The sequence below is a fragment of the Notamacropus eugenii genome, chromosome 2 (assembly GCF_028372415.1).
Source record: "Notamacropus eugenii isolate mMacEug1 chromosome 2, mMacEug1.pri_v2, whole genome shotgun sequence".
In the NCBI taxonomy this organism is placed as follows: Eukaryota; Metazoa; Chordata; class Mammalia; order Diprotodontia; family Macropodidae; genus Notamacropus; species Notamacropus eugenii.
Window position 1 is genome coordinate 437,193,288 of NC_092873.1, and position 27,090 is coordinate 437,220,377.

Genomic DNA, 27,090 nt, shown 5'->3' on the forward strand with positions numbered 1-27,090 from the left:
CTGTCATTGCCCCTCACATCTCCAGTAAAATGGGTCCTCGACCTTGCCAACTCCTTCTTGCTCCTTCCAGAAGCTTGCTTCTTTATCTACGATGTCCATTGATAAGCCAGTCAACACTTCAATAGTGCTGACATGTGTAAGGGATTGAGAATGGACCCTGAGTTTTAGGAGGGTGACTACCTAAGAGTGCAGCTTATGGATATTCTCCCCACTCTATAGCATCTGAAGAACTGAGAAATTAGAGTGTTCTGACTGAAAGGATCTGGTGGAGCAACAGCTTCCAAATTTTTCAGGCCCTTTGGGGAAAATGAAAGACATCAAGGATCATTTGCAGTATTCCCTCTTTAACCAGTGCAAAGAAAGGGGGAGGAGGAGCATTTAGAGCCCATGGTGAGTAGAGTACTGGACTCAAGTTCAAATCTTGACCCAGACTTAATAATTGTGTGACCTCGGGCAAGGAACTGAACCTCTCTTGGCCTCAGTTTCTTCATCTGTAAAATGGAATTGGACTCAATAGTGTCCAAGGTTTCTTCTAGCTCTAAATCTATGTAATCAATATAGCTATCAACTTAAAGATGCTTGTCAAAATGGGGATGGTGAATGGTGTAGACTATGTTTAGGATTGAAAACTAGTCTCTTAGAAGGGGGTGGGGTGATGAAAACAGAGCCATAATTGAGTATCAAATTCATATTCCTTCATCATAGTTTCCTGAGATTTTCCTCTCTTGACTTCCTCTGCCAGCTGGGAGTTCTATAGTCAGACTTCCTCAACTTTATCCACAGCCAAGACATGGTAGGAGGCAACTGGATCACTTATTATAAAAAGTGGTTAGAGCAGAAAAAGCATATTAACCATACCTGCTGCTTTCAAATTGCAAATGGCAAATTTCCAATAATAAAGCTGCTCAAAATGAACAGGTCTCCTTCTTCTCCCGTGACATTAATAGCTAATGCTTATAAAATACATTAAGGTTTGTAAAGTGCTTTACAAAGCTATTATCTATTTGATCTGCACAGCAACCCTGTCAGGCATGTACTATTATTATCCCCAGGTTACAAATGAAGAAACTGGGGTAGTGCATAAAAGGTGGGGAGGTACAGCTAGGCGGTATTGTGGGTAGAGTGCTTGGAGTTCAAATTCTGAACTTGATTAAGTGATTTGCCCAAGGTCACACCTCTAATTAATGTCTGAGGCAAGATATGAAACATCTATAATACCATTACACTCCTGGTCAAATTAGAACCTCACTCAAGCAAATTGGCAAAGTCTATGACTGCTTTTAAATGGTTCTCAATGTGTGATCTACATGTTCCTTTAGGGAACTTTGGGCTTGTCCAAAATGAAGGGCTGAAATGCACTTTGGTATATTTGGTACAAAAGCTCATCTGGATGAGGTTCCAAAGCCACCAAGGCAAAAAAAAAAAAAGTGAGATGAAAGTGATTTCAGTCAATCAGTTAGCATCTGCTATATGTCAGGAACTGTGCAGGAATACAAAGAAAGGTTAAAAGATAGTCCCTGCTTCCGAAGAGCTCACAGTCTAATGGTGGAGACAACAGGCAGCGATGTACAAATCAGCTCCACACAGGAGAAGTTAGGAGTAATCAACAGAGGAAAGGCATTAGAATGAAGGGGGATCAGGAAAGGCTTCCTGTAGAAGGTAAGATTTTAGCTAGATCTCAAAGGAAGCCAGGGAAACCAGGAGAAGGCCCAGATGAGGTGGGAGAGAATTCCAGGTATGGAGGACAGCCAGTGTAAATACCTAGAACTGGGAGAGGGAATGTTGTGTGCAAGAAGAAGCAAAAGGTTCAGTGTCACTGGTTGTAGAGTACCTGAGAGAGACAGGTAGGGTGGGTAATGTGTAAGAAGACTTTATTGATACCCTAATACTACCAGCTTGTTTAAAGAATGTGAAGTCCTATAAAGCCCATTCATTAGTTCAGCACAGAAACAAGGTGCAGAAGAAGGTTGTACGGTATAGAATAAAAGACCCTGGGCTGCCAGAAACAAGACAGGAAAATGCCTCTCTCACTTCTTCTGGGGGGGAGGGAGAGGATAGGAGGTGAGGTCAGAAGGACAACAACAGCTAAGGTTGTGCGGAATGTTGCAGATTCTGTTCGACTTGGTAGGTGTGTTGATTGGTTTTGATGAATTGTATTTTTCTCTTTCTTTTTAAATCTTTACTATTAGGGATGGTGGGGTAACTGGGTGACATAGTGGATAGAGCACTAAGCCTGGAACCAAGAAGACTCATCTTCCTGAATTCAAATGCAGCCTCAGACACTGCCTAGCTGTGTGACCCAGGGCAAGTCACTTAACCCTGTTTGCCTCAGTGTCCTTATCTGTAAAATGAGATAGAGAAGAAAATGGCAAACCACTCCAGTATCTCTACCAAGAATCTCCCAAATGGGGTCATGGAGACTTGGATATGAATGAGAGACTACAAAAGTAAGGAACGATTTCATGGATGGGGGACAGAGAAGGGGTGGGACTATGTGCTGAAATGAAAGAGAGGTAAAAAACAGAATGCAGCCATAAAGAGGACTGAGTTCTTCCCAGTCTTTGTTCTGCCATTAACTTGTTGTGTGACATCAGGAAAGTCACTTTATCTCTAGGACTGAGTTTCTATCATTTAAGGTAAAATGAGGGGTTTGGACCAAATGATCTTGAAAGCCCCTTCCATTGCTGAATTATTTTTGTGCTATTCTTACTCCTATAATATCCACAAACCTATCTCATTCATCTCTATGCCATATACACACCTAAACAGGTGCCTGGGGAGGGGGTAGGGGGCAGGCCCACCATTCAGGAGAAACAATGGTTGTCAGGGTACTGTCACCTAGGAGGACCCAGCTCTGGCCAAACTCAGAAGAGGCAAGTTCTGGTCCTGTCCAGCTGGATCCAACCCCAAACCCTGCCCCAAAGGGGCTAAAGCTTATTCTCCTAAACTTTGGAGAGAACTCTGAAACCTGAAGAAGCACCTGAGCCTTGTCTTCTGTGCACCCTGGAAGCAAGAAACAGGAAAAAAAGCTTAGATGGGCCTGGAACTTCACCAGCGGTGAGGGGTTTGAAGCGGATAGAACTTTATGCTGATTTCCTTACTTCTTTCAATCCCTTTGCTCACTGTCTCCTCCACAGTTCTGGAGTTTCAAGGAAGGGGGGATGTCCATGGGGGGTTCTGCTAAAAGATTCAAGTTTTCAACTAAAAGTTGAAAAGAGATTTAAAAGAAAAAGGTGGGGCAGGGGTGTAAAGGTAGGGGAGATAAGCAAAAGTTCAGAGGAGAGAAGGGGTGATATTTAGGTACCAGTGGACATGGCAGGCAAAGTGTTCCTTATTCTCCTCCCCATTCACCTTCCACACCCTTACACATGGCTTATGTCTCACCTACTTTTTCTAGGTGGTCTGCCTAGAGGAAAGCCATTTTTTGTCTCTTTTCTTATGTGACCTTAGTGGGCATTGCCTCAGACAAACTGAGACCTGGGAAAGACCTAGTTTTAAAAGGTCAAAATCTTCCACCACATCCAGAGCCATCTCTAACCGTCCTGAACAATGTTTTGCCACTGATGGCTCCAGAGGTGAGAGCAAAGCTCTGCCTCACATAAATCCAATTCACTTGCAAGTCGAAACATCACCTTCCTGATGATCCTCTTTGAGAATGAAGGACAAATAACAACAACAATTAGAGGAAATTAGGCTTCCTTTAATTAGCAAACCACTTGGGACATACAAAAGGCAGAAGGACAGAGGAACACTTGCAGTCTCCATTCATTATTGTAGGAGGACTGTGTCTCTCTTCAGATTGGCAAAGAGCTAAAAGCTCAGGGGAAGAAAAAAATACAAATGGCGAGCAGTAAATAAAATAAATAATTAATGAATATAATTATTAAAAATAAAATTAATAAATATTTTATATTTATATTAAAAATAAAGAAAAATTTATTAAACACTTCCTAGGAATCAGGCACTGTGTGCTAAGTGCAAAGAAAAGCAAAAGACAATCCTGCTCTTGAGGAGCTCACAACTGCAACAGTCTATACGTAGGATAAATTGGAAATAATCAACAAAGGAAAGGCATTAGAACTACAGGGGGAAGGGGAAAGGTTTCCTGTGCTTAGAACAAAGAGAGAGAAAAAGGGAAGTTTCCAAAGGAGATATAGAATTAAAGTCTTTCAAGTTTTAAATTCTGAATCTTAGCCTCTCCTCATAAAACCACAGAATATCAAAACTCAAAAGGATGATGCATTATCTAATCCATCCCTCTCACTTTACTGATAAGGAAAAGACAATAAATACCTTGTCTAACGTCCTAGAATGAATTAGCTTGGGAGCCAGGATTAGAAATTCGCTCTATAGAATTCCATCTTTGTGCTTTTAAAATTACACCATGAATTTTTCAGCTTGTTTTCACTCTTCCCTACAGAGCTGTGACTTCAACTTAAGTGCCATGTGTCTTTCGACTCAGCTCTGTGTCTTAGTGCTAACTGGCTCAGTGCTTCTCAGCATCTTGCACGGTTTAGAAGCCACTGTCATTGCTGATGAAGACCAAGTTCTGGTAAGTACAAAACCAAGCGGCAATAACCCCTGAGATGAAATCAACCAACCAAAAAGCACCTTGATTAAACAACCACTATGTGTCAATTACTGTGCTAGTCACTGGGGATACAAGACAAAAATAATTAAGTGTTATAATGTGGGGTATAATCTATCCATATCACAAAGGAAAGAAGAACTGATGAGAACTTGGAGTAATGGGTGGAGAAAGGTTTAAGAGAAAAGAGTGTGGAATGTGAGTCTTGAATATTGAATAGGATCTGAACAGGCAGAAAACAGTCATTCCAAGTAAGGAGGACTCACATAAAATATAAATTTCATTCGTTCCCCAAATGAGTGATATTGCTTATTGTGGGGCACTGGAATGATCCAGAGGGGACAGTAGTAGCCTTGGGTGCAATTGGGGCAGAATGAATAAAATTAAGGGGGGGGTGGTAGCACAGGAAAGAAAAGAAGAGAAGAAAATTTTGAAAAACTTCACATGTTTCATCTATTGTGTAACAGAGTTAAAGTTGTAGTAATTACATTATTTTCCAAATAAATACACAGAATGCAAGTTATAACCAATCAGTGGTCAAATTTACCGACAGTTCTTAACAATCAAATATTGGCAGGTGAGTGTGTAGTGTATTGTCAGGAAGTCAAGCGTGCATTGGCAGAAATATGTGCATATAATGACTTGTTTATAATATGATACTTATACAGTTACATGATGCAATATTGTGTGACCAAAATTTCAATACAGAAAACCCCCCAAAATTTACAATAAACTATTAAATTTAAGATGCATTTTTTAAAAATTTATATTTTTTAAAATGATGCAAAAAAATTTTTAAAAACCATTAAAAAGTTAAAGAAAGTAGATTTCCAAGGGGTTACTGAATAATTTTTTTTTAAGGGAGAAGTAGGCCAAATTAGTTTGGGAACCTCTGATATACATATATGTATATGTGTGTGTGTGTACATATACGTGTATAAATAATATATGTAGCATACTTTATATGTGTGTGTGTATGTATATATATATATATATATATATATATATATATATATATATATATATATATATATATATATATATATATATATATCTGTTACTAGTAATCTTGGTGTTATCCAAGCAAATAACAAGAAATAAGCAGCATGAATTGTGCCTGGAGCAAACAAAAAAGAATCAGCTTTGTAATTCATATCAAAATAATGTAAGAAGTAATTAAGACAAAATCATCTGAGTGGAAGGACTTAGTTACCACAATGGTTACTATATAGCTGGAGTATGTGGGTAAAATTTTGGAAACTTTTAAATTTTGGCGCTCTGAGGCAAAACCCCACTGTTAATTCTGTGAATCTGTCTTGAGGATGAAACCAGTCTGAGCTATAGTATCACCATCATCTTCAACAAATACTTATTTGGCACTGATTGTATATTAGACAATTTAAGAAATACTGGGGATTACTATATATTAATCGAGTGGGCCCAGGGGATAGGGATATCTTGAAAACCTAAATAGAGTAATTTATACTGGGTCCATTACATTGTAAACTCCATGAGGTCAAGAACTATGTCTTCAAATTTCAAAGTATTCTTTGTGATACAAGGCACAGTTCTAAACATATAATAGGTGCATACAATATATTCACTGATCGCTCAGTCTCCACATGGAACACAGTAGAGGCTCTATGGAAGGGATCCCTCCCTGCCTCTCTCAGCTAGAGCTTGGGAGATATTTTTGAAAATCTAATGCTTATCCTATTCCCAGGAAGCAAAGAAGAACTTAACTTGGCCAAGAGCCCAGGAGCAGGTCACATCTGGGGAAAAGAGCCTCTTGAGAAATTTTAAAGAATGGCAGAACAGCTCAGACCTCTTCCATAATGTTTCCTACCAACACCTGGCTGGAACCTTGTCCCAAAAGAAGAGTGAGTTCCTGGGAGGGGAACTTGTGGAAAAGTTAAGCTCTCTTAGGAGAGTAGAGAGTATGATCGCTGAGTGGGAAGGTGATTAGGAAGAAAGAAGGAAGAATGTGGAGGAGAGGGGAGAAAAAGAAGGGAATGAAGGGAAGGGCTGTGCCTAAGGAATTTCGAACATAGACAATTGTAATCCCATGGCCATTAGGGCCCAGCTTCTGCCCTGACTAAAATCACTTCCCTCCTTGAAAAAGTCCATTTATCACATTCTTAGCAGGGTCCTGAAGAAAGAAAAGGGAGGAGGGAATGTTGGGTTAGGAGGGGAGAAGGGAGGAAAACTGAGAGAAAGAAAGGTGAGTAAAAGGAGAACAAATGAGCTTCTTTGGGAATGCTTTACACTGTGCTCTCTAGGCTCTCAAAACCTTTGAGCCAACGTGGGACTCAGGAGATCATACACTCCAAAAATGATCAGTCTGTAGCCCTGGAATGAAGTTGACTAGCCAAACCAGGGCAGCCTCTAGAATAAGAGATGAAGGATGCCAGGTTTGTATGGAGACAGAATCATAGATTTATAACCAGAATAGACTTTTAGAGATCACCTAGTCTGATGCCCCTTCACTTTACAAATTAGGAAACTGAGTCTTGTAGAGATGAAGGGTTTTCCCAAAGGTCACTGAGGCAGTAAGTGCGAGAGCTGGCATTCAAACCCAGGTCTTCTCACACCAAATCTCATACTTGTTTCCCCCATCACTGCATTCTCTTACTTCCTCTGTTTCTCCTCCCATGGCCACCCTTAAAGCCATTTCAAAGGGGACAAAGGGCTCACAGAAAAGGAGGGACTTGAGCTGCGCTGAAAGATCAAATTTAGATTGGAGGGAGGAAGGCATTCCAAGCAGACTAATTCTTTGAGTGAAGGTGAAAAGGAGTGTATATGCATAGGACAGCTTGGCTAGAACAGAAGATTCAAGAGTGGGAGAAGGAAGACATAAATCTAGAAAAACAAGTTTGGGTCTTGAATGTCAGGTTAAAGAGTTCAGATCTTAGCCATTAGGCATTATGGAGCCATTAATGTTTTATAGCAGCAGAATGATATGATCAGAGTCATTCATCAGGGCAATCTGAGATTACTAGAAGGAAAGAGTGGAAATACTAGAGGAATAGGCAGAGGAAGTACTAGAGGGAGATCTATATATGAGCTTATAGGTTGAAGTTTGTAGGAAAGACTTCTTGAAAAGGAAGTAGGAAAGAGCCTGGTATAATGGGAAGAACATTGGGTCATAGTACAGCCTCTGCGACTTACTGGTAATGTGACCATGGGCAAGTCATATCCTTTTCTTTTTTTAAATCTCATTTTTTAAATCCATAAAATGAAAGATTTGGACAAGATGAAAACTAAAGCCCCTTCTGCCTATATGTCTCTGACCTCTGGTTGTAACTAGAAAGATGAACTTGGGCAAGTCATTTATACCTTTTTTCTTCATCTATAAAATGAAGAAAATTGAAACAGGTGATCTCTAAGCTCCTATCTAGCCTTGAAGTCCTGGAATTCTCTAAAATGAAAATGTGCACTTAACCTCTGAATAAGTCACCAAGCCCTAATCTAGACTATCTAGTCTGCTAAGGGAAATAGGAAAGATGTAACTAAAAAAGGAAAGACAGCAAATTAGGGCAGTAGGGAAGGGGTAAGGGAGTATCCCAACCCCTGCCCATACAAGTTGCCTTCTCCACTCCCTTATGCTCTAACAACCTTTTCAACTTCCTCCCCAGAGCTGCTGACTACAGGATTGTCCTCCAAGCAGGGCATATATCTCATGAGTACTCTGATGAGCATCCACATTAGCAGAATCTTTGCCCCACAAATCCTCACTGGGCAACTGCTAGTGACCCACTGCTTGCTGCTTATCTCTCCTGAGGAAATCTGAGAACCAACGTTAGTGAGTCCTTCCTCACCCCTATCCTGTTTAAACAGATTGCAGACTATGCCTTCCTTAAGAACTTTGCAACCAACCTCTCCAACTACTTTCTGATGATCAAGGACAATATTCACTGCTTTCCCAATGTTATCACTGCCATACAAGGGCCAGTGATCTGGTGATCTGGTGATCTAGAAGGGTAGGTCCTGAGGTATAATGGAATTCTCTATGTGAGGCTTCACAGGCAATCTCTGCCACTCCAGGGACCTTCCCTGTCTAGCCTCTTTCTTCCTCTACTATCAGAGCTTGTCCCTCTAGCTTCAGCAAGATGCTAGCCCAGAAAAAAACCATCCAAATTAGCCTCTCATTCTTCCAGCCAATGGACTTCTCCATTCATGAAAGCAACTTCTCCTCTGAGATTCCCTTTCATGAAGTTAGTTCCTTAAACTCAGAGGACATGTTCCAAAAAAAGGACTTTGGGAAACCCAACAGCCCACCTGCATCCATCTACACTGACATGCAGATTTTTAAAGCCTATCTACCTGAGAAAGCCCACACTCTGGAAGAGGATTTCTTCTTGGCCCTAGAGCCCATAGCAGGCAACCACTTGACTGTAATTTTGGAGGAGCCAGCTAAAATAAGAGAAGTACAAGTTTCAACAGGCCCTGAAGACAAACTAGTGTTTCTTCTTGGAAGAGAGGTAGAACTGGGCTATAATCCCAGTGAAAATGTCAAAGACATGCCAAAGAAAATGGGAAATTTGATCCTAAAATGCTGTACAAAGAAATGGAGAACAGGGTGAGCTGCCTGAAGCTAGTGGTGAGAACCACCCGGAATGACTGGATTGTGATCAAACTACAAAGACCTGGACAGTCTGAGGAACAGCGGGAGACAGAAGGTCTGATGAAGAGAAAGAGAGGGGCCCAGTCTGGGGATGGAAATGACAGAGGTGACAGAAAATTAAAACACTGGAAAACACCCAGGGGCATTTATTTGAGAGCAATAATGATAAGCATAACATTAACAATAACCCAACAATAAGAGTTAACATTTATACCAAGGTTTGCAAAGCGCTTTCCTTACATTGCTCATCTGAATGGACCATGCAAGTGGATAAGGGGCAGAGACCCCTTTCTACCTTGGAGGGAGCCACGGGGCTTTTTTCCTTCAAACCAACCCACCCTCCTAAATTACCTTCCCCAGCCCAGCATGAGCAAATGACCCTGAAAACTCCAGAATGTTTCTTTATCTCTCTATCCCTGAAGCCAAGTGAATTTAGGGATAGAATTACCTTCAACCAATACACTATGAGAGACCTCAGGGGATCTGATATCTTGGAAGTTGATGTTTGTCAAGTTTATACAATAGTAATATATATTTTTTAATGCCAAAAAAGTAATTTCATTAGTTGAGCCCTTCCAGGGCTCCTTGTGGGATAGGAGCAGCAGACCAGCAACCGAACCACAAGGCATTTGGCTTTAGTAGCTAGTAGGGAACAAGCCAGGGCAGCTAGCTGGTATAGTGGATAGAGACGGGCCTGAAAAACAACTGAACAGAAGGGGGCAACTGCACATGATAGAGCCTTGATGAGAGGAAAGGGATAGCTTTGGGCCTGATGCCATTAGCAGTCATCTATTGTCATTTATCTCGTCCACATAATGGACGGAATGGAATCTCAATAAACTCTGAAGACTTTTGGAAGACCAATGATAGTCCCTTTCTTCCAAAAGAGCTCAGGGTGTCTTCTTTGTATTGAAATACTGATCCTTACACTATCCTTTTGAGCAGGAAAGATCAAAGATTACTTTTCCTCATTCCACCTAGGGAACCTGAAATTCAAAGAAACTCAGTAACTTGCCCCAAGTTACAGCAGAGCAATGGGAGAAAAAAGTTGGAACCCAGATGTCCTGATTTCTTATTAACTATATTCCAATTCCAGTTTTCCATGGACAACCCTGTCTGACTCCCTCTCCTTCTGTGAATTCTCTAGGTGGGGAGGGGTTTTCAATATAGGGAATGCCACCTCTGGCCTTCCATTCTTTAGCAACAAGCTGAGATGTTATAACACCATTGAGCCTTGAATAGGTAGAGGGAACCAAAGTCCTGACTCGGGAATCTCAGGCCAAGAAATGAGGTTTGAAATTTGGATAGAAGAAGACTTATGAGCAGAATGAAGTAATAAAAGGGGATTGATTAGATGGAAAGGCCAACAAGATAACATTGTACTTTAAGAAGCTATACACAAAGTGTGGACTGACACAAAGTGAACAGAACCTAAAGAATGCTATGCACCATAACTATAACAGGGTAAATAAAAACATCACTCAAAGCCAATAATAGTCCTAGAGAGCAGGTAATGGAGCATATCTGTCTTCACAGAGAGAGGGAAACAATCAGGGAAGAATGCTTTATAAATTGTTAGATACAATCACATTGTCTTGGATGTTTTGAGGCAGAAATAGAATTAAGGTACGACTCTCTTGGTTCTCCTCCTGTGTCTGGCCACATTGTCCAGGGTTCTGTCCTAGGCCCTCTTCTCTCCTCCCTCCCTTGGTAACCTCATCATCTCCAATAGTTCCAACTATCATCTCTATGCAGATGACTCCCAGATCTATATATCAAGCCTGAATCTTTCTCCAGAGCTCCAATTAGGCATCCCTTATTTATTTTCAGACATTTCAAATTGGATATCCCATGGGCATCTCAAATTCAACTTATTCAGAACCTTACTCATGATTTTTTCCTACAAAACTCATCCTTTTTTCAAAAACTGTTTGTGGATACAACCCTAACTTCTCTCCTAAGTCCCCGTTAACAACTGCCTATTAGACATTTCTAAATGCATGTTGAACTAGAATCTTACATTCAGTGTGCCTGAAACTGAACTTCTCTTTTCCTCCCAAATTCACCCTTCTTTCTAATTTCCCTTTTTCTATTGAGTGCATCACCATCCTTTCAGTCATCTAGGTTAACAAGTTTAGAGTCATCCTCAACTCCTCACCCTCACTGAGCTGCTATATCCATTCAGCTGCGAAGTTTTGTCAGCTCTACCACCACAAAATCTTTCATATCTGTTCTCTTCTCTCCCTTCATATATCCACCATTGTAATTCACAGTCATTACTTCTCATCTGGAACTAATACAAAGTTGTTCTTACTTTGTGTAAATTCAACTTCATGTAAAGAATTCTAAAAAAAAATCCACATTATAAAAAAGCCTGTTAATTTTACTGTATAGTATTATTCTCTCTCTCTGTCTCTCTCTCCTCTCTCTGTCTCTGTCTCTGTCTCTGTCTCTCTCTCTCTCTGTCTCTCTCTCTCTCTCTCTCTCTCTCTGTCTCTCTCTGTCTCTCTGTCTCTCTCTCTCTCTCTCTCTCTCTCTCTCTCTCTCTCTCTTCTCCATTCCTGCCTGTTGGCTTTGACCTCCCTCCCTTCCCCATGTTGAGGGCAAATTCAAGTTACATAAAAATCACTTTATGTAGAGGTCTGTAGAATGGTTCCCTTAAATACAGTAGGAATTGTCTGTAGTCTCTTAATTGGTCTTCCTACCTCTAGTCTCTCCTCTCTCCAAACCATTTTCCATACTGCTGCTAAAGTGAATTCCTAAAGTGCATGTCTGACTATAACCCTCCCCTTCTCAAAAAACTCCAGTGGACCCCTGTATTATCTATAGGATACAATTCAAACTCCTTGGTTTGACATTTAAAGTCCTTCATAATTTGACTTTAACTAAATTTTCCAGACTTTTTACATTATTCCCTTTCATGAATTCTACATTTCAGACAACTGGATTTTCCTCATACCCAACATTCCTTCTCTCATCTCTGTCCTTGACATTGTTGTCTCCTAGGTTTGGAATGTACTTCCTTTTCACCTCAAGTCCCTAGTTTTCTTCAGAGTTCAACTCAGGTTCCACTTCCTCACTAAAAAGTCCTCATACAAGGCCTTTCTATATTCCTCCCTGCTCCCCACTCTAGCTACTGGTGGGATAACATATATCTACCTAGCTACTTCTCAGCCCACTCCATGAAATTGTAAATACTTTGTATTTACTTATAAGGTATTCAAGCAATGGCTGGACCAGGGATGGGGAACCTGCAGCCATTGTTCCGTAAAGTTTGGATTCAATCAAAAGGCCACACTTAAAGATCTAGAAGACCACATATGACCTCAAGGCTGCAGGATCCTCATGCCTGATGCTGGTCAATCATTCATTCAGAAAGATAAAATGAATTCTTTTGGGTTATGGATTATACTGGATTGTACTAAGGATACTTGGGGGCAAGAGAGGGGAAGAGTGTTCAGAATTGGTTGACCTAAAAAAATGTTGATTAAATATTACCAGAGTTCTATAACTTTGACCCCTGGGACACTATGACTTCTACCACAGGCATGCTTGAGAAAAGAGGTGTTGTCCAATACAACAATCCAAAACAACACTGAAGGACTTATGATGGAAAAAAATATTATCCATCCCCAGAGAAAGAACTGATGGTGTCTGAATACAGATTGAAGCATGTTTTTTTTTTTTCATTCTTTATTTTTCTTGAGGGTTTGGTTTGTTGTTTTTTGGTTTGTTTTTTCAATCTACGTTTTCTTTCACAACATGACTGTTATGGAAATGTCTTGCATGACTGCACATGTATGACCTATATCAAATTGCTTGCCTTCTTAATTAGGGAGACTGGAGAGAGTGGAAGAAGGGAGAGAATTTGAAACTTAAAATTTTTAAAAATGTTAAAAAATTGTTTTTATATGTAACTGGGGAAAAATAAAATACTAAACAAGAAAAGAGGTTATTAACAGCTATAGTTCTGACCTTGTGACAAACACATTACTGTCTTTTAGGCCTGAATGCATAGAGGACAGCTTGCAACATAGCCCAAAACACAAGAATTCCCCGGGGATACATTGACCTGAGACACACATGCAAAAACAACACTACCCTGAAACAAAAGACTGTCCTCCCCTACAAGATACTTCTCTGCCTTTTCCAATGAGCTGTACAACTGTAGCATAATGGGTCAACCTTCAACATACATCTATCCAGAGATTCTTTTTCTTCTTGTTTTTTGCTGTGGTCTACAGACAAAATCTCTAGTAGAAGACAGATTAGTACATTCATTAAGGCTAGTTGCAGTAGCTGCTACCTTCCTGAACTCATGGCTTATATGTGAATGTGTGTGTGTGTGTGTATACATATACACACATATACATATATATACATATACATACACACACATACACACACACACATATATCCTGCTTTATCTGCCCTTGAGTTTGTTCTGTTTAACATCTTTATCAATTTAATTAAATATTTGTTAAGTGCTCACTATGTTACAAGGCATTGAGCTAGATGCTAAAGTTACAGAGATTTTTTTTTAATTGCATGATTCCTGCTTTCATGTAGATTACAATTCACTAAGGGGAATATGACCTGTAAGTGGTTAAATATAATAACAACATAGAATATGATAGGGGAAAGATAGAGATCCGACCATTTTAAAGCAGCAGATTATATGGAGCATTTTCCCCACACCTGAATGGGAAATCCTAAGAAGCAGGAATGCTTTGAAGAGGATAGCTTGTCACATCTCCCCTGTCTTGGACTTGGGGAAAACTTGGTATTTGGCTGGCTGTAAGCAAAGTTACAGAGGTGGAAAAGCGAAATATGTTGGATTAAAAGTACTGAAAAATATCTTTCTTGTAATGAGAACAAATTCCTAAAGTAATGCCTTCTTTCAATATTTGGATATAGCTTTCAATTCTGGATTCTAGTCTTTTCTTTCTAATTATTTTAAAGAGAATGCAGAAAAGCAATTAGCTATGTCTTGGGCTATGCATTGGGTCAGATATGGAAAACTTTGGTAGCAAAGACAATGTTTATTAAAGATAAACCTTTGTTTTAATATACCGTTTTAAAATGTAAAGTAGTTCACTGTTTCACATAAAATATTCTTTTGTTACTCTTTGTACACGAAAGTATATTGGTTAATTATAAACTGATCAAAAAAGAAATGTACAGCTGAGTATTACACAACGGAGCACAGCCACACCTGGCCACAGCTTTCTTCAGTTGTAGAGGAAACTAAACAACCTTCGAAAAACAAACAAACCAAAAGGAATTGAGACTTGGGGCTGAGGTGACTGAGCTAGCTCTTGCTGCCAAGCAGAATTCACAATGGGTAATGTTGAGAAGGCCCAGGGAAAGTTTTGTTCAGAAGCGTATACAGAACCACACAGTTGAAAAGGGAAGAAAGCATAAGACTGGACCTAATCTGAATGGATTCTTTGCCCAAATTCTCTTCTACAAGTGCCAACTTGCAAAGTGCCAAATACAAAGGCATCATATGAGGAAAGGATACACTGATGAAATACTTGGAAAGTCACTAGGACAAAAATGACCTTCGTTGCTTTAAGAAGGGAGAAAAGGTAGACTTAATAGCATATCTCAAGAAAGCTAGGCCCTGAGGGCACAAGGACCATTACATTCTAATGTGGAATATAGCAAGAAAATAGCTATATTCATACAGAGTAAATGCGGTGGGAGGAATATCCTTCCCTCAATCAATTGACAAACATTGATTCAGGGCCTATATATACTAAACACTCAGGGAGGGAACTTATATATATATATATATATATATATATACACACAGGAAACTGCAAGTTGGCTAAAATGAAGAGTTCGTGAAGAGGAAGCACATACAAAAGCCTGGAAAGGCACGTTGGATCCAGGTTATGAAGGGCTTGACAATTTGCTAAAGGAAGGCTTTCCCAGATGATTTTCCATAGAAGACTACATCTACACAAGTAATCAATCAATAAACATTTATTAACTACCTACTATGTGCCAGGTACTGTGCTAAATGTTGGAGATACAAAAAGAGGCAAAAGACAGTCTCTGCCCTTAAGAAGGTTACAACCTAATAGATGAGACAATACAGACATACAAAGCAAGCTAAGAAAGAAGCAACAATCAAACAATACAAATGTATAAAGTGCCTACTATGTGCTAAGGCACTGTGCTAAGTGCTGGGGATCCCAAAAGTGGAAAAAGACCATCTCTGCCCTTAAAAAGCTTACAACCGAACTGGGGAGAAAACATGCAAACAAATATATACCAAGCAATCTATAGACAGGATAAATAGGAAGTAATTAAGAGAAGGAAGACACTGGAATTAAGAGGGGGTGAAGAAGGCCTCCTATAGAAGGTGGGATTTTAGATGGGACTCCAAAGAAACCCAGGAGGTCAGTAGTCTTGGTAGAGGATGGAGAATATTCCAGGCATGATTAGGAAGCTAGAGGATTTAAGCTTCTGTTTGTTTTTTAATGGTTTCCTTGGCTTCAAGACTCACCTCAAATTCTACCTTCCTGAGGTGGTCTTATCTAGTCCTCCCCCTTGCTAGTGCCTGTCCTCTGAGATTACCTTCCTTTTAACATGTATGTACGTATATACATATATGTATGCAGGTATGTAGACATGCCTGCATGCATATATGGTATGCATGTAATTGGTTACTTGTGTCTCATATTAGAACAAAGCAATTCTTATAATCTTTAATTCTCAGAATCCCTTTACATTCTTAAAAATTACAGAGGACCTCAAAAGGCTCTTCTTATGTAGATTATATCTGTTGACATTTACTGTTTTAGAAATTAAAACTAATAAAAAACTAAAATACAGTATTTATTAATTCATTTTAAAATAATAACAATTCTATTACATGTGAACATAAACTCTGTTTTTATGAAAATAGCTATATTTTCCAAAACAGATTTATTTTAAATATTTTTGTAAATCTCTTTAATGTCTATCTAATGTTTAGTAATAAAAGATAGCGATATATTCTCCTATCTGCTTCTATATTCAATCTGTTGTGATATGGAGCCTTGAGTTGAAGCATAAGAAGAAAATCTAGCCATATGAAGACATGTAGTTGAAAAAGGGGAGGAGTTATTTTAATAAGTGTGGAGGACAGAAAGAAAGAATTCTATTTTTCTATTTCCACAGAGTTAAAACTCCTCCTAGCTTTAAGAGATAGCAGCTAATCGAAGTTGTGACCTAGTATGATCAGGTAAAAGGTCAGAAACTTGTGCACAGACCTGATGAACTGTTTGAGGGGAAGTCTATCACAGAGAACATGAAGTGAGGTGTGCAGGAGGCTTCTTCTAGCCAACAGATGGTGAGGTGGGGAGACTCCAATTTGGAATTGTAGCGCTCGCCTAGGATCTACACGTTCATTGAGGGGAAATGAATGTAAAAATTAATAAAAGCTTCCCTGATTTCACAACAAGTGCTGTTCTTTGTTTAAGGTGAGCATGTTTGTCACAGCTGGGGGCTTGTTGGACTCATTTCTCATAATAAGCAAAGACCCTGAGGGGTCCTCTGATGGCAATTTGAAAACCACTGTTAGAAAGTGAGCTCTGTGAGGGCCAGAACTGGGTTTTGTTTGGGATTCTTTTGGTTTTTCTCTGAGTTCCCAGTTCTTAGACACAGGGCCTGACATATGATAAGCAATTAACACATGCTTATTGATTATTTGATTGGCTCTCAGAGTGCCCTATGGCAGAGATTTGCTAGAAACAGCTTTAACCATCTTATAGACCCCATTGTTAAATTTTCAGTGGGAATATTTAATGTACACCTAAGAAACAGGCAATAGCTACAAATCAAGACTTGATTTATTGTTTTGTTAATTGTCCAAACTTAAGAAAGTTAATACTGCATGTTGAACTTAAGAACTTCTGAACATATCCCCTCTCCCTTGTGAAACATTTAGCAGCACACCCCTGGATTGTTCTATAAAAGTTGTTTTGGAAAGGGTGCAGTAGAAAGGCTTAAGGAATGAAGTTTTCACTAGACAGAAGACCTGGTGAATGAGGCTAAAAATAGCAACTATAACAATAGTAACTGGTATTTATTTATATTGTACTGTGAGATCTGCAAAGTGCTTTACAAAATTCATTATATCCTCTAAGCCTCTCAACACCCCTCCCCCAGAGCTACTTGCAGGTACTATTATCCCCATTTTACAGGGAATGAGGCTGAAAAAGGTTTATTGATTTGCCCAGAGTCACACAGTTGATAAAAATCTGATGGAGTATTTGAACATAAAAGCTCCTTGGTTTAAAAAAAAAATCTATTTTTCTCTATATCTTCCTCTTTCCCAAAATAATACTTATCAAAATAATGTGGCAGCAGGAGGGCAAGCAGAAGGAAGATCTTGTAGGTCTTCTTCTAAGCCATAGAAAGTTTATAAGCTGCTGTTTCCTAATTCTTCTCGTGTTGACTGAAGCTTCAATTACATACCCTGCTCTTGATCTGGAGTCGTCGTCCATAAGTGAACTTTATGGGTTCTCCAATGGTTCTGAAACTATTTGATTATCTAGGGCTGGGCTGGGCTCCTGTTTGTGTGAGGTTCTGTCACCCTAACAAGAAAAGTGAGCTGAGAGCAGTTACTGCTACCCTAACATTTCCAGTCTGAGTAAAAGTGAGAAAGCTCTATTTAACCTTTCTTTAGTCTCACGATGGAGACCACCCAAGTCACTGTATACCACAATGGGAAGAGTATTGGCTCTGGGTTCCAGGCCAGAGTCCAAATCCTACTTCTGGCATGTCTTAACTATAGTAGGAGGGCAAGTCAGTTAAATCACTCTGGACTTCATTTTCCTCAGCTATAAAATGATGGGGTTGGATTGGATGGTCTTCAAGATCTAAATCAATGATACTCTGATGACCATAGGCTCCCTCTTGTCACAGACCCCTGAGGATGAAGTGGTAGCTTGGTCCCTATTCAGAGGGAATAATGGTTGTTAGGGTACTGTTACCTGGGAGGGACCATAAGAAATTTATTTGGTCACACCAGAGATCAGAGGAGACAAATTCTGGTCCCATCAGGCTCTGCCTGGTGGTCCAAGGAGTCCAGATCTAACCCCACTGTCTGTAGGGGTTTTAAAGTTCCTTCGCCTGAATCTTTGGGTGAACTCTGAAGTCTCTGAAATACCCCACACTTAAGAGGCAATAGGTTGACTAGATGACAGATGAACTTACCATCATCGGCAGTGGTTCTGAGGTGCTTGAACTGACTTGGATTTCCTATTTAATTCTTTACAATCCACTTACTGAACACTTCCTCCTCAGCCCTTGGGGAGTGGAAGGTAGATGCCAAAAGAGAGAAAGACCTGTGGGTTGTTGTGCTTAAAGAGGTAGCTTAAACCCAGGCTACAAACTCCTCCATCCTCATCCCTGGGTAGCTACTTCCATTCCAATGTTCTTCCAAGAGAATCCTAACCAAGAGGTCAAGGGGAGATTGCTCAGCAATTGAATAGATAACAGGTGAGGAATCAGAGGAATAATGTGCATTACTATAGCCCAATTATAGATATCTCCTTGATGGTCAGGGGCTGGGAGAGGAAACTGAACTCTTGTCCTTTATCCCTGCCCCCACCAGCCCCCCACTTTCTCTGTTTGTTTCTAATGCACTTCCCTTCTCCAAGAATGATCCCTTGAGTGCCCTGGTCCCTCCCAGAAAGCCTGCCTGATTTTCACTGATACTTCCAAAAGGCTCTGAGAGGTCTAGGAGAAGTCACAGGAGGCAGAAGGGGACACAGTCATATAGAGCTGATCTCTTCCACTGGGTGGCAAAGTGTCTGTTCTATTGTTGTTCAGCCACGTCCGACTTTTTCTTATCCCATTTGAGGTTTGCCATTTCCTTCTCCAGCTCATTTTATAGATGAGGAAACTGAAGCCAACAGAGTTAAATGACCAGCCCAAGGTCATACACACACACACACACACACACACACACACACACACATACACACACCTATTAAGTGTCTGAGGCTAAATTTGAACTCAGGAAAATGAGTATGCCTGATTACAGGTCTGTTATGGTATCTACTGTGTCATGTAACTGTCTGTTCTGTACAGCGATGTCTTCAGGTAGGAAAGAGCCAAAGGTTTGTGAAAATGGCAATTATGAATAGATAGAAAGGAGGAGGGACTTCCAAAGGAGGTGGAAAGATGCTCTGAGTTTCTGTAGAGATAGAAACATCCTAGATCCCCCATTCTGACCAGACTCAATTTCCTTTTCAGAGCTGAATCTCACCTACACGCCATGCGTTATTCCACTCGATGCTCAGCACTGGCCTTTCCTGCATCCATTCTCCTGGGGCTCCTCCTCAGCCTGGGAACTACCACAGAAATTGATGAAGAGCAGGCCCTGGTAAGTAAGAGAGCCCACAGTGGAGCAAAAACAAAAAGGGGGTACCATAAGACAGGATCTATCAAATTCTGTATTGTATAATATAATATAGACTGCCCATGCTGTAAAAATTCAGAATAGAGAGCTAGGGATTTAAGGAAGGAAGGAAACAAGCATTTACAACATGCCTACTCTATGTCAGGCACTGTGCTAAGAGCTTTACAAACATTATCTCATTTGATTCTCTCAGTCACCCTGGGAGGTAAGGGAGAGTCAATGTCACAAAGGAAATAGGCAGGGCTGAACTGGCCCTTGGTAGAATCCGAATCAAGTATATTGGGGTGGGAGAAGCATTCTGGATGAGAAATCAATATCCTCAAAACCTCAGAGGCTGGTCAAGCTTGGCCCTAAAGAAGTGATATGAGAATGCCATCCTCAAGGTAACAGTGGCACAGGAGTTCATAGTACAGGGGGGTGGCATGGTCAGACCTGTGGTTTAGGAAAATCCCTTTGGCAGCTGTATAGAGGATCTATTGGAATGGGGGAGTTCTGAGAGAGGAAGGTGAAATAAGAAGCTAATATGGTCATCCAGGGCAAGAATTGACTATGGGTCTGAACTAGAGTGGTAGCTGGGTGAATGGAGAGGGGAATGTATAGGGAGTGTGAGAATGGATGAGACTCATGGGGTAAGTGAGAGTGTTGAGGATGACACTGAGGTTGTAAATCTTTCTGAATGGAAGAACAGTGGTTCACCCCCCAATAATAATGGGGAAATTTGGAAGAGGGTTAGGTTTGGGGAGAAATATAAGTTCTTCTTGGGACATCCTGAGTTTGAGATGACTGTGGGACATCCAATTTGAAATGCCCAGATGACAGCAGACTGGAACTCAGTGGTAAGAAAGCTGATTCCTTGAGGGCCCCAACTCAAACTCTAATCAGTATCCGTCTATTCATTATGATTCCATAGGGGTTAAGGTTATAAATTCTGTATATTTGGCCCCAGAGCTATGAGCTACAGATTGTAAGTTCTCTTGCTTAATCATAGGAAGTTAACTAGAGGCCCTCCACCCTTGTTTTTCCTTGTCATGGTGACCAAGCCCAGTATGGCAGAGTGACTCAACAACTTGGAAAGTCCCCCAAGTTTATTTTTGTACCTCCAGACTGTTCTTTCTTGTCCAATACAAACAGGTGTCCATTTTATGACCACCTTATGGCCACCTAGTCTGTGGAGATATTCCTTGCTTCACCCAACTCATAACCCTGCTGACAGATCATTTTTGCTTATGCATCATATATCAACCAATGGAATTTTTCTATACTTGGTATAGCTGTTCTTGAATATTTAGATATATAACCATATAAAAATAGGGCATCTGAGATCATGAGGAAGATCTGAGGGGACCATTGACCCTTTAATATAGTACCATGGGCTTTGAGTTCTGCCTCAGTTTATCTTATTCTAGGTTGGATAATTTTTATCACCACAGTAGAAAAACTAGGTCTGGAAACACCCCTCTTCTCTTTTCTCTCTCCCTCTACCCTCTACCTCCCTGTCTCTGTCTCTGTCTCTGTCTCTCTCCACACACACACACACACACACACACACACACACACACACACACACACACACCTCTACTACTATACTGGGATGTATAGGGTGTTCAGGGAGGACTAGCACCTCTGATGTAAGGGTTTGCTCATTTCTTTTCAGGCCTATCATCCACCTTTAGTGTCCACCTTTCACTTAACTCTCTCCTATGGCTTTAAAAAGCTGTAGCATGCTTATAGGTCACATTTCAATAAAACTATCCAGGAAGATAGGCTAAACCAAGTTGGGGTAACCAACAGACCTTAAGCCTGTTGGTGAGTTAAGAGGAATAACTACCCTAAGCATGTGAAGACTTCCCCTAGGGGAATGAGCAGATGAGAATCATTTATTCAATGGCCATGAAGCAAGTGCTGTGGAGTGCTTAGAGACATCAAAGATACCAAAGTCATCCACTGCATCCTGAGCCATCACCAGTCATCCTGACTTGTGTCTTGCCACTGGATTTTGATGACTCTAGAAGAGAGAGTGAGGCTAATGACTGTAACTTTGCCTCACTTAAATCTAATTCATGTGACCCATAATGTCATTGGTCCTCTTCAAAAACAAAGAATGAACAATAACTATACTAATAATCATATATATATGTGTATGTATATATGTATAGAGAGAGAACAAGAACAAAATTTGGTATCCATATGGTTATGTGAGGACAGTGAGAGCGAAAACAGAAAGGTTGTGAACCTCTGAGTGAAAGCATCCTCTGTCCCACTTAGTTACTTCACTATTCAAGCCTTCACTCCTCAAAGCAGCCACTAGGAGATTGGCAGATGTGGGAGGTGAGGGTGGAAGAGGGGGAAGGAGAAAGGCAGTTGGTAAGTATGGGGCAGGGTGAGAACTTTTCTGGCACCCTACGGGTGCCTAGGTAAATACCTAGGTAAATACCTAGGTAAATAATAACTGCTCCCAGAATAGTAAAGGTTGGAAGCTTGCAGAGTGGAAGGACTTTCGTGTGTTTGTCCTTCGTTGCCCAAGAAGACCATGCCATCAGAGAAATAATGACATGACTTGCACTTGACTTTGTTTTGAGTGAGGGAGAGCTGTGCAGGTCACCAGCCTCACTTCTCCAGAACCATCTGAATCCAGTGACCAGATATTCATCAGAATTACTGGAGATGACCCAGGATGAGGCAATTGGGGTTAAGTGACTTGCCCAAGGTCACACAGCTAGTCAGTGTCAAGTGTCTGAGGTGAGGTCTGAACTCAGGTCCTCCTGACTCCTGCACTGGTGCTCTATCCACTGTACCACCTAGCTACCCTAGAGTGGAAGGAGGAGGGTAGAATAAGGAAGTGTTGGGGGGAAAGGATAGGGTTGTGTTGGAGATATGCCCCTAAGCCTGACATCACTAAGAGGTGACCTGTTGGGTGATTACACAGCCAACTGTGGAGTCAGGCCAACTCCACACTTCGGAGACCACAGCCTTAGAGGCTTGGAGTGGGATATGTGGAAAGACTGAAACTATTCCCATCCGCAGGAGGAAAAGAAGATCTTGGCTTGGATAATCACCCAGGAGCAAGTTACCTCTATGAGCAAAAGTCACTTGAGGACCTTCAAAGAAATCCAGAACCCCTCAGAGCTTAGTAACGCCTCCTATCAACAGCTGGCTGGAAACTTGCCCATCAAGAAAAGTAAGTCTCCCCAAGGAAACCTGGGGAGAACTGGGGTCAAAGATGTAAATATGGAAGGGATCTTCAAGGCCATCAGATCTAACCCTCTCATTTAACAAATGAGTAAACTGGGACTTAGGTAAATATGACTTACCCAAGGTCACACAAGTGTCTGAAGGAGGATTCTAACAGAAGTTTTCTGATTCTAAGCACAGTACTTTATCTGCCCCACCATTTAGGAAGCATGGAGTCCTCTGAAGGCTAAAGGATATAACAGCTGACATGAAGATGTTAAGTAGGAAGAAGAAAAGAAAGAAGGCTATGGGGGGTGGGGTGGGGTGGGGAATACTGACAGGCAGGGCTGTTGCCCATGAGACTTTAAATGTAGAAACCTGGAATCCTAAGTCCATTATTCTCCTCAAACCCAATCTGCCCTAAAACCAGCAGCATCAAACCCTGCCACCCTGTATTCCTCCCCTCCCCCCTGCCCAAGTTAGACTGATCCTCTGGTCATTCTTTGCTAAGGGTATTCTTAGCAGGGCTTTGAGGAAGAGGGAGATGGGAGGGAAGGAGAAAAGGAAGAGCTATGGCAGAGAAACTAGATAAAAAGAGAAGGAAAAGATGAGAAAGCCCAAACGTCCTCTGCTTGGAAGAGGTAGAGTAGGGAGTGGGGAACGTGCCTGTGAAATACTGCATATAAAGTCAGACCTTTTCCATATGTTGGTTAGTTTTACTGCACTGTTTTTCCTCATTTCCATTCTTTGTTCTAATGGCTCTCTGATAGGTTTACTTTGGGAAATGTAGATGATGTGAAACCAAAAGATTTTTTTTTAGAAAGCGTTATTATTTTTAAAGAAAAGGAATGGGTTCTTGGGGGTGGGTGGGTGTTTTTCACAGTGCACTAGAACCCCAGAATTTTGGCATCCTTATAGGATTCTATAAATCATCTAATCCAAGTTTTGTCCATCTATGTCAGTCAGTTACTCAAGAAGAATTTTTTAAAGAGCCTATTCTGCTTTAAGTGCTGGGGATACAAAGAAAGGCAAAAACATGATCTGTCCTCTCAAGAACCATAACTTTCTAGTAGAGTGACAACACACAAATAGCTCTAAACATATAAGGTAGAAAGAAGGCAAATGGGAGGTAATACCATCTATCCCCTGTGGCACCAGGGACAATGCTGAGAAGCTGGGCCAGAGCTATTCCTAGGCAAGCTTTATCTCTGGTGTACTCTTATATTTTCCTTCAGATTCTCCCCACTCCTGGGTCCCAGATACATACTCTCATCATCATCCTCCATGAGGAGAAAATAAATGGAGATTTAACTTAAACTTCTAAGTAAAGTAGCATTACCTTATCTGGTTCATCCCCCAGGGAAGGGAGAAAGAAATCATGAAAGTGGAAAGAGAAGAGAGAGGAGCAGAGGTGAAATTCCCAGGGACTATCTCAAATCCTTCCCATGCAAATTAGGACAGCACGGAATAGTTTATTTGTCAAATCTATAGATAATGGAAGAACTTGGGACCAAAGCAAATATAGAGAGCATTACAAAATGTAACATAGATCATTTTGATTATATAAAATTAAAAAGTTTTTCACAAAAACAAAACCACTGTAACCAAAATTAAAAGGAAAGCAGAAAACTGGGGGGAAAATTTGCAACAAGTATCTCTAATAAAGGCCTTGTTTCACAAATCTATGGAGAACTGACTCAAATTATAAAGATACAAGTCATTTTCATCTCTTTCTGCTATTAATGCTACCACTGGTGCTTCCTTTTCAGAGCTAATGACTGTAGGTCTGTCCTCTGTGCTGCATCCCCAGGGCAACTACCTCATGAGTACCTTGAAGTCGCTATTCCTTGCTTCCTCTGAGGATGAGCTGAAGAATATCCTAGTGCTGGTCTACCTGACTACCCTTGATCCTACTTGGTTCAATGAGACCATCACTGACATTGTCAAGACCTTCAGTCCACAAACACTAGCAGGGCAGTTGCTGGTGATCCGCTCCTTGTCTACTCCCCATCCTATGAGGTCCCTGAAAACTAATCTCAGTGAGGCCTACTCCAATATGGTCCAATTTAATCAGAATGTGGCGCATGCCTTGCTTATGAATTTTGCTGCCAATCTCTCTAACTATTTCCTGATGATTGAAGATAATGTCCACTGTTTGCCCAACTTTGTCACTTGCATATGGAGAGAGATAGTGACCTGGAAGACAAATGACTGGGTACTAATGGAATTCTCAACACAGGGCTTCATTGGCAAACTCCTGCATTCCAATGACCTCCCTCGGCTAGCTCAATTCTTCTTCCTCTACAGGGAGGCACCTCCTGAAGTGCTTCTCTACCATTTCCGAAATCTGCGTGACCAGAACCATCCTATCCAATTCAGCCCTTCCCTCTTTCATCAAGTGAGCTTCTCCAGTGAGGGCATCTCCAACAAACCAGTGTACAAGGTCATCAAAAATAAGAACAGAGAGGAGTCCCCCAACAATCCACCCGCAACTGTCTACAGTAATTTGCAGATTTTAAACCATGTTTCTCCCCAAAAGGCCTATGTCCTAGGTGAGGGAGGGTTCTTTTGGGCACTGGAGCCTAAGGTTGGCAACCATTTAACTGTGGTTTTGGCCAAAGCAGCCACAGTAACTCGGGTGCAGGTGTTGACGGGTACAGACCAGGAAAACAATGAGAAGCTGAAGGATGGCAAAGTAGAATTAGGCTATGAGCCCAAAGGACAGCCCAAAGTCTGTACCCACTACATTCTGCTGGGATCATTGGTAAATGGGAAGCTGGACCACAAGATACTGAATAAAAAGACAGGGAGGAATGTGAGCTGTCTGAAGCTAGTAGTGAATACCTCTCAGCATGGTAGAGTAATGATCAAGCACATTAATATTTGGAGCAAGCCTGAGCAATAGATGGAAAGATTTGAGCGACTCCAGGGTGGGTGCTTGAATTTTGACACAAGGGATAAAATTAAAATCTTGAAATCACTATTGAAGTCTCCTTTGGGGCCCATCCCTGTCGAACAGGAAAGATGCAATTTGAGTGAGATTATCTACCCCTTATAGACAAGGAATGTACCCTTCTTTGTTTGGTTTGTCTTCCCCACCAAGGTCAAAGGGATTATAGAATCACAGAGACAGAAAGACTCTCCGAGGTCACCCAAAGCATGAATCCCTGACACAAGTATTCATCTAACCTCTGATTGGAGATATTTTGGTGAGAGAAATCTTAACTCTATAGATTGTGAGGCCCTTAAGGGTGGGGACTGTTTTTACCTTTCTTTCTGTCCCTACTGCATAGTACAGTGACTGGCACTAGTAAGTACAATAAAAAAATGCTTGTTGACTTGGCTTGACTTGCCTAACCATTCCCAAAGGCAGCCCATTCTGTTTTGTGACATCCTAATTATTAGGAAGTTTTTTCATATGTTGAGTTAATATCTGTCTCCCTAAACTTTCAGTCATTAGTCTAGTTCTGTCCTCCAAAGCCAGATAGAACAAATCTAATCTCCCTTCCACATGAAAATTCTTTAAATAGTTGAAGCCTACTAACATAACCCATTTTTAGTCTTCTGTAGAATGAAAATCCCTAGTTCCTTCACCTGATCATCACAAGTATGGATTATATTCTCCTCCATCATGTTGGTTTGCTCTCTTTTGAATGGCCTCCATTTTGGCAATATCCCTTCTAAAATATATGACCTAGAAGTGGACATAATATTCAAGCTGTGATATGAGATCAATCCAATTTGACTGTAGCCTCCTTTACTCATGACGTTACACTTCTATTAGTGGAAATCAAGGAAGAATCAACTTTGAGAATTGCACTGTGGAGTGAAAAGAATGCTAGATTTGGAGTCAGAAGACAACTTTGAATCTCAGCTCTGCTACCTATGTGATAATGAGCAAACCATTTAATTTCTTTTAGCCTCAGGTTCAATGTGTAAAATGAGGAGGTTAGACTAAATTGTCAACCAATCCAAAAAGCATTTATTAGGTGTTGGGCACTGTCCTAGGTGCTGAGGATATAAGTGTAAAGAATATAACAATCCCTCCTGTTTAAAGAGATTACATTCTGATAAGGGAGATGTGTCCCAAAAGACTAACTGCAAAGTAATGAAACACAGGGAAGTTTGGGAGTTAGGGAACTGGCAGCTTAGGAGATCTGCATAACTTTCATGCAGAAGATGAGGTTTGAGCTAGTAGCACAAGGAATAAAGTGTAGAACTTGGAATCAGGAAGATCCGAGTCCAAATCCTGCCTCTGTCACTTACTTGTCCCTGGAAAGGTCA

At 40.8% G+C, this 27,090-nt stretch overlaps 1 protein-coding gene and 1 pseudogene across 2 annotated transcripts; both read left to right on the top strand.

Annotated features, from left to right (window-relative positions):
- The first annotated feature begins 2,851 nt into the window (after positions 1 to 2,851).
- On the top strand, positions 2,852 to 10,080 carry LOC140529472 (alpha-1,3-mannosyl-glycoprotein 4-beta-N-acetylglucosaminyltransferase C-like; annotated as a pseudogene).
- Positions 10,081 to 18,231: 8,151 nt separating this feature from the next.
- LOC140529473 (alpha-1,3-mannosyl-glycoprotein 4-beta-N-acetylglucosaminyltransferase-like protein MGAT4E) lies at positions 18,232 to 25,787 on the top strand. Of its 2 annotated transcripts, none has more exons than XM_072648171.1 (4): positions 18,232 to 18,710; positions 19,470 to 19,599; positions 22,660 to 22,813; positions 24,576 to 25,787. In XM_072648171.1, exons 2-4 carry the CDS (start codon positions 19,492 to 19,494, stop codon positions 25,709 to 25,711), a joined length of 1,398 nt encoding a protein of 465 aa, XP_072504272.1. In that variant the 5' UTR covers positions 18,232 to 18,710; positions 19,470 to 19,491; the 3' UTR covers positions 25,712 to 25,787. The 2 variants fall into 2 exon arrangements, with proteins under 2 accessions (XP_072504272.1, XP_072504271.1); XM_072648170.1 differs by having other exon boundaries at positions 18,232 to 18,447.
- The last annotated feature ends 1,303 nt before the right edge of the window (positions 25,788 to 27,090 follow it).

Excerpts from the sequence above, each read along its gene's own strand:
- LOC140529473 (XM_072648170.1), top strand. The coding sequence starts at position 18,416 with ATGAACTTACCATCATCGGCAGTGGTTCTGAG. Across the intron at positions 18,448-19,469 it reads TCATCGGCAGTGGTTCTGAG|AGCTGAATCTCACCTACACG; the intron begins GTGCTTGAACTG and ends TTTCCTTTTCAG. Across the intron at positions 22,814-24,575 it reads AAACTTGCCCATCAAGAAAA|AGCTAATGACTGTAGGTCTG; the intron begins GTAAGTCTCCCC and ends CTTCCTTTTCAG.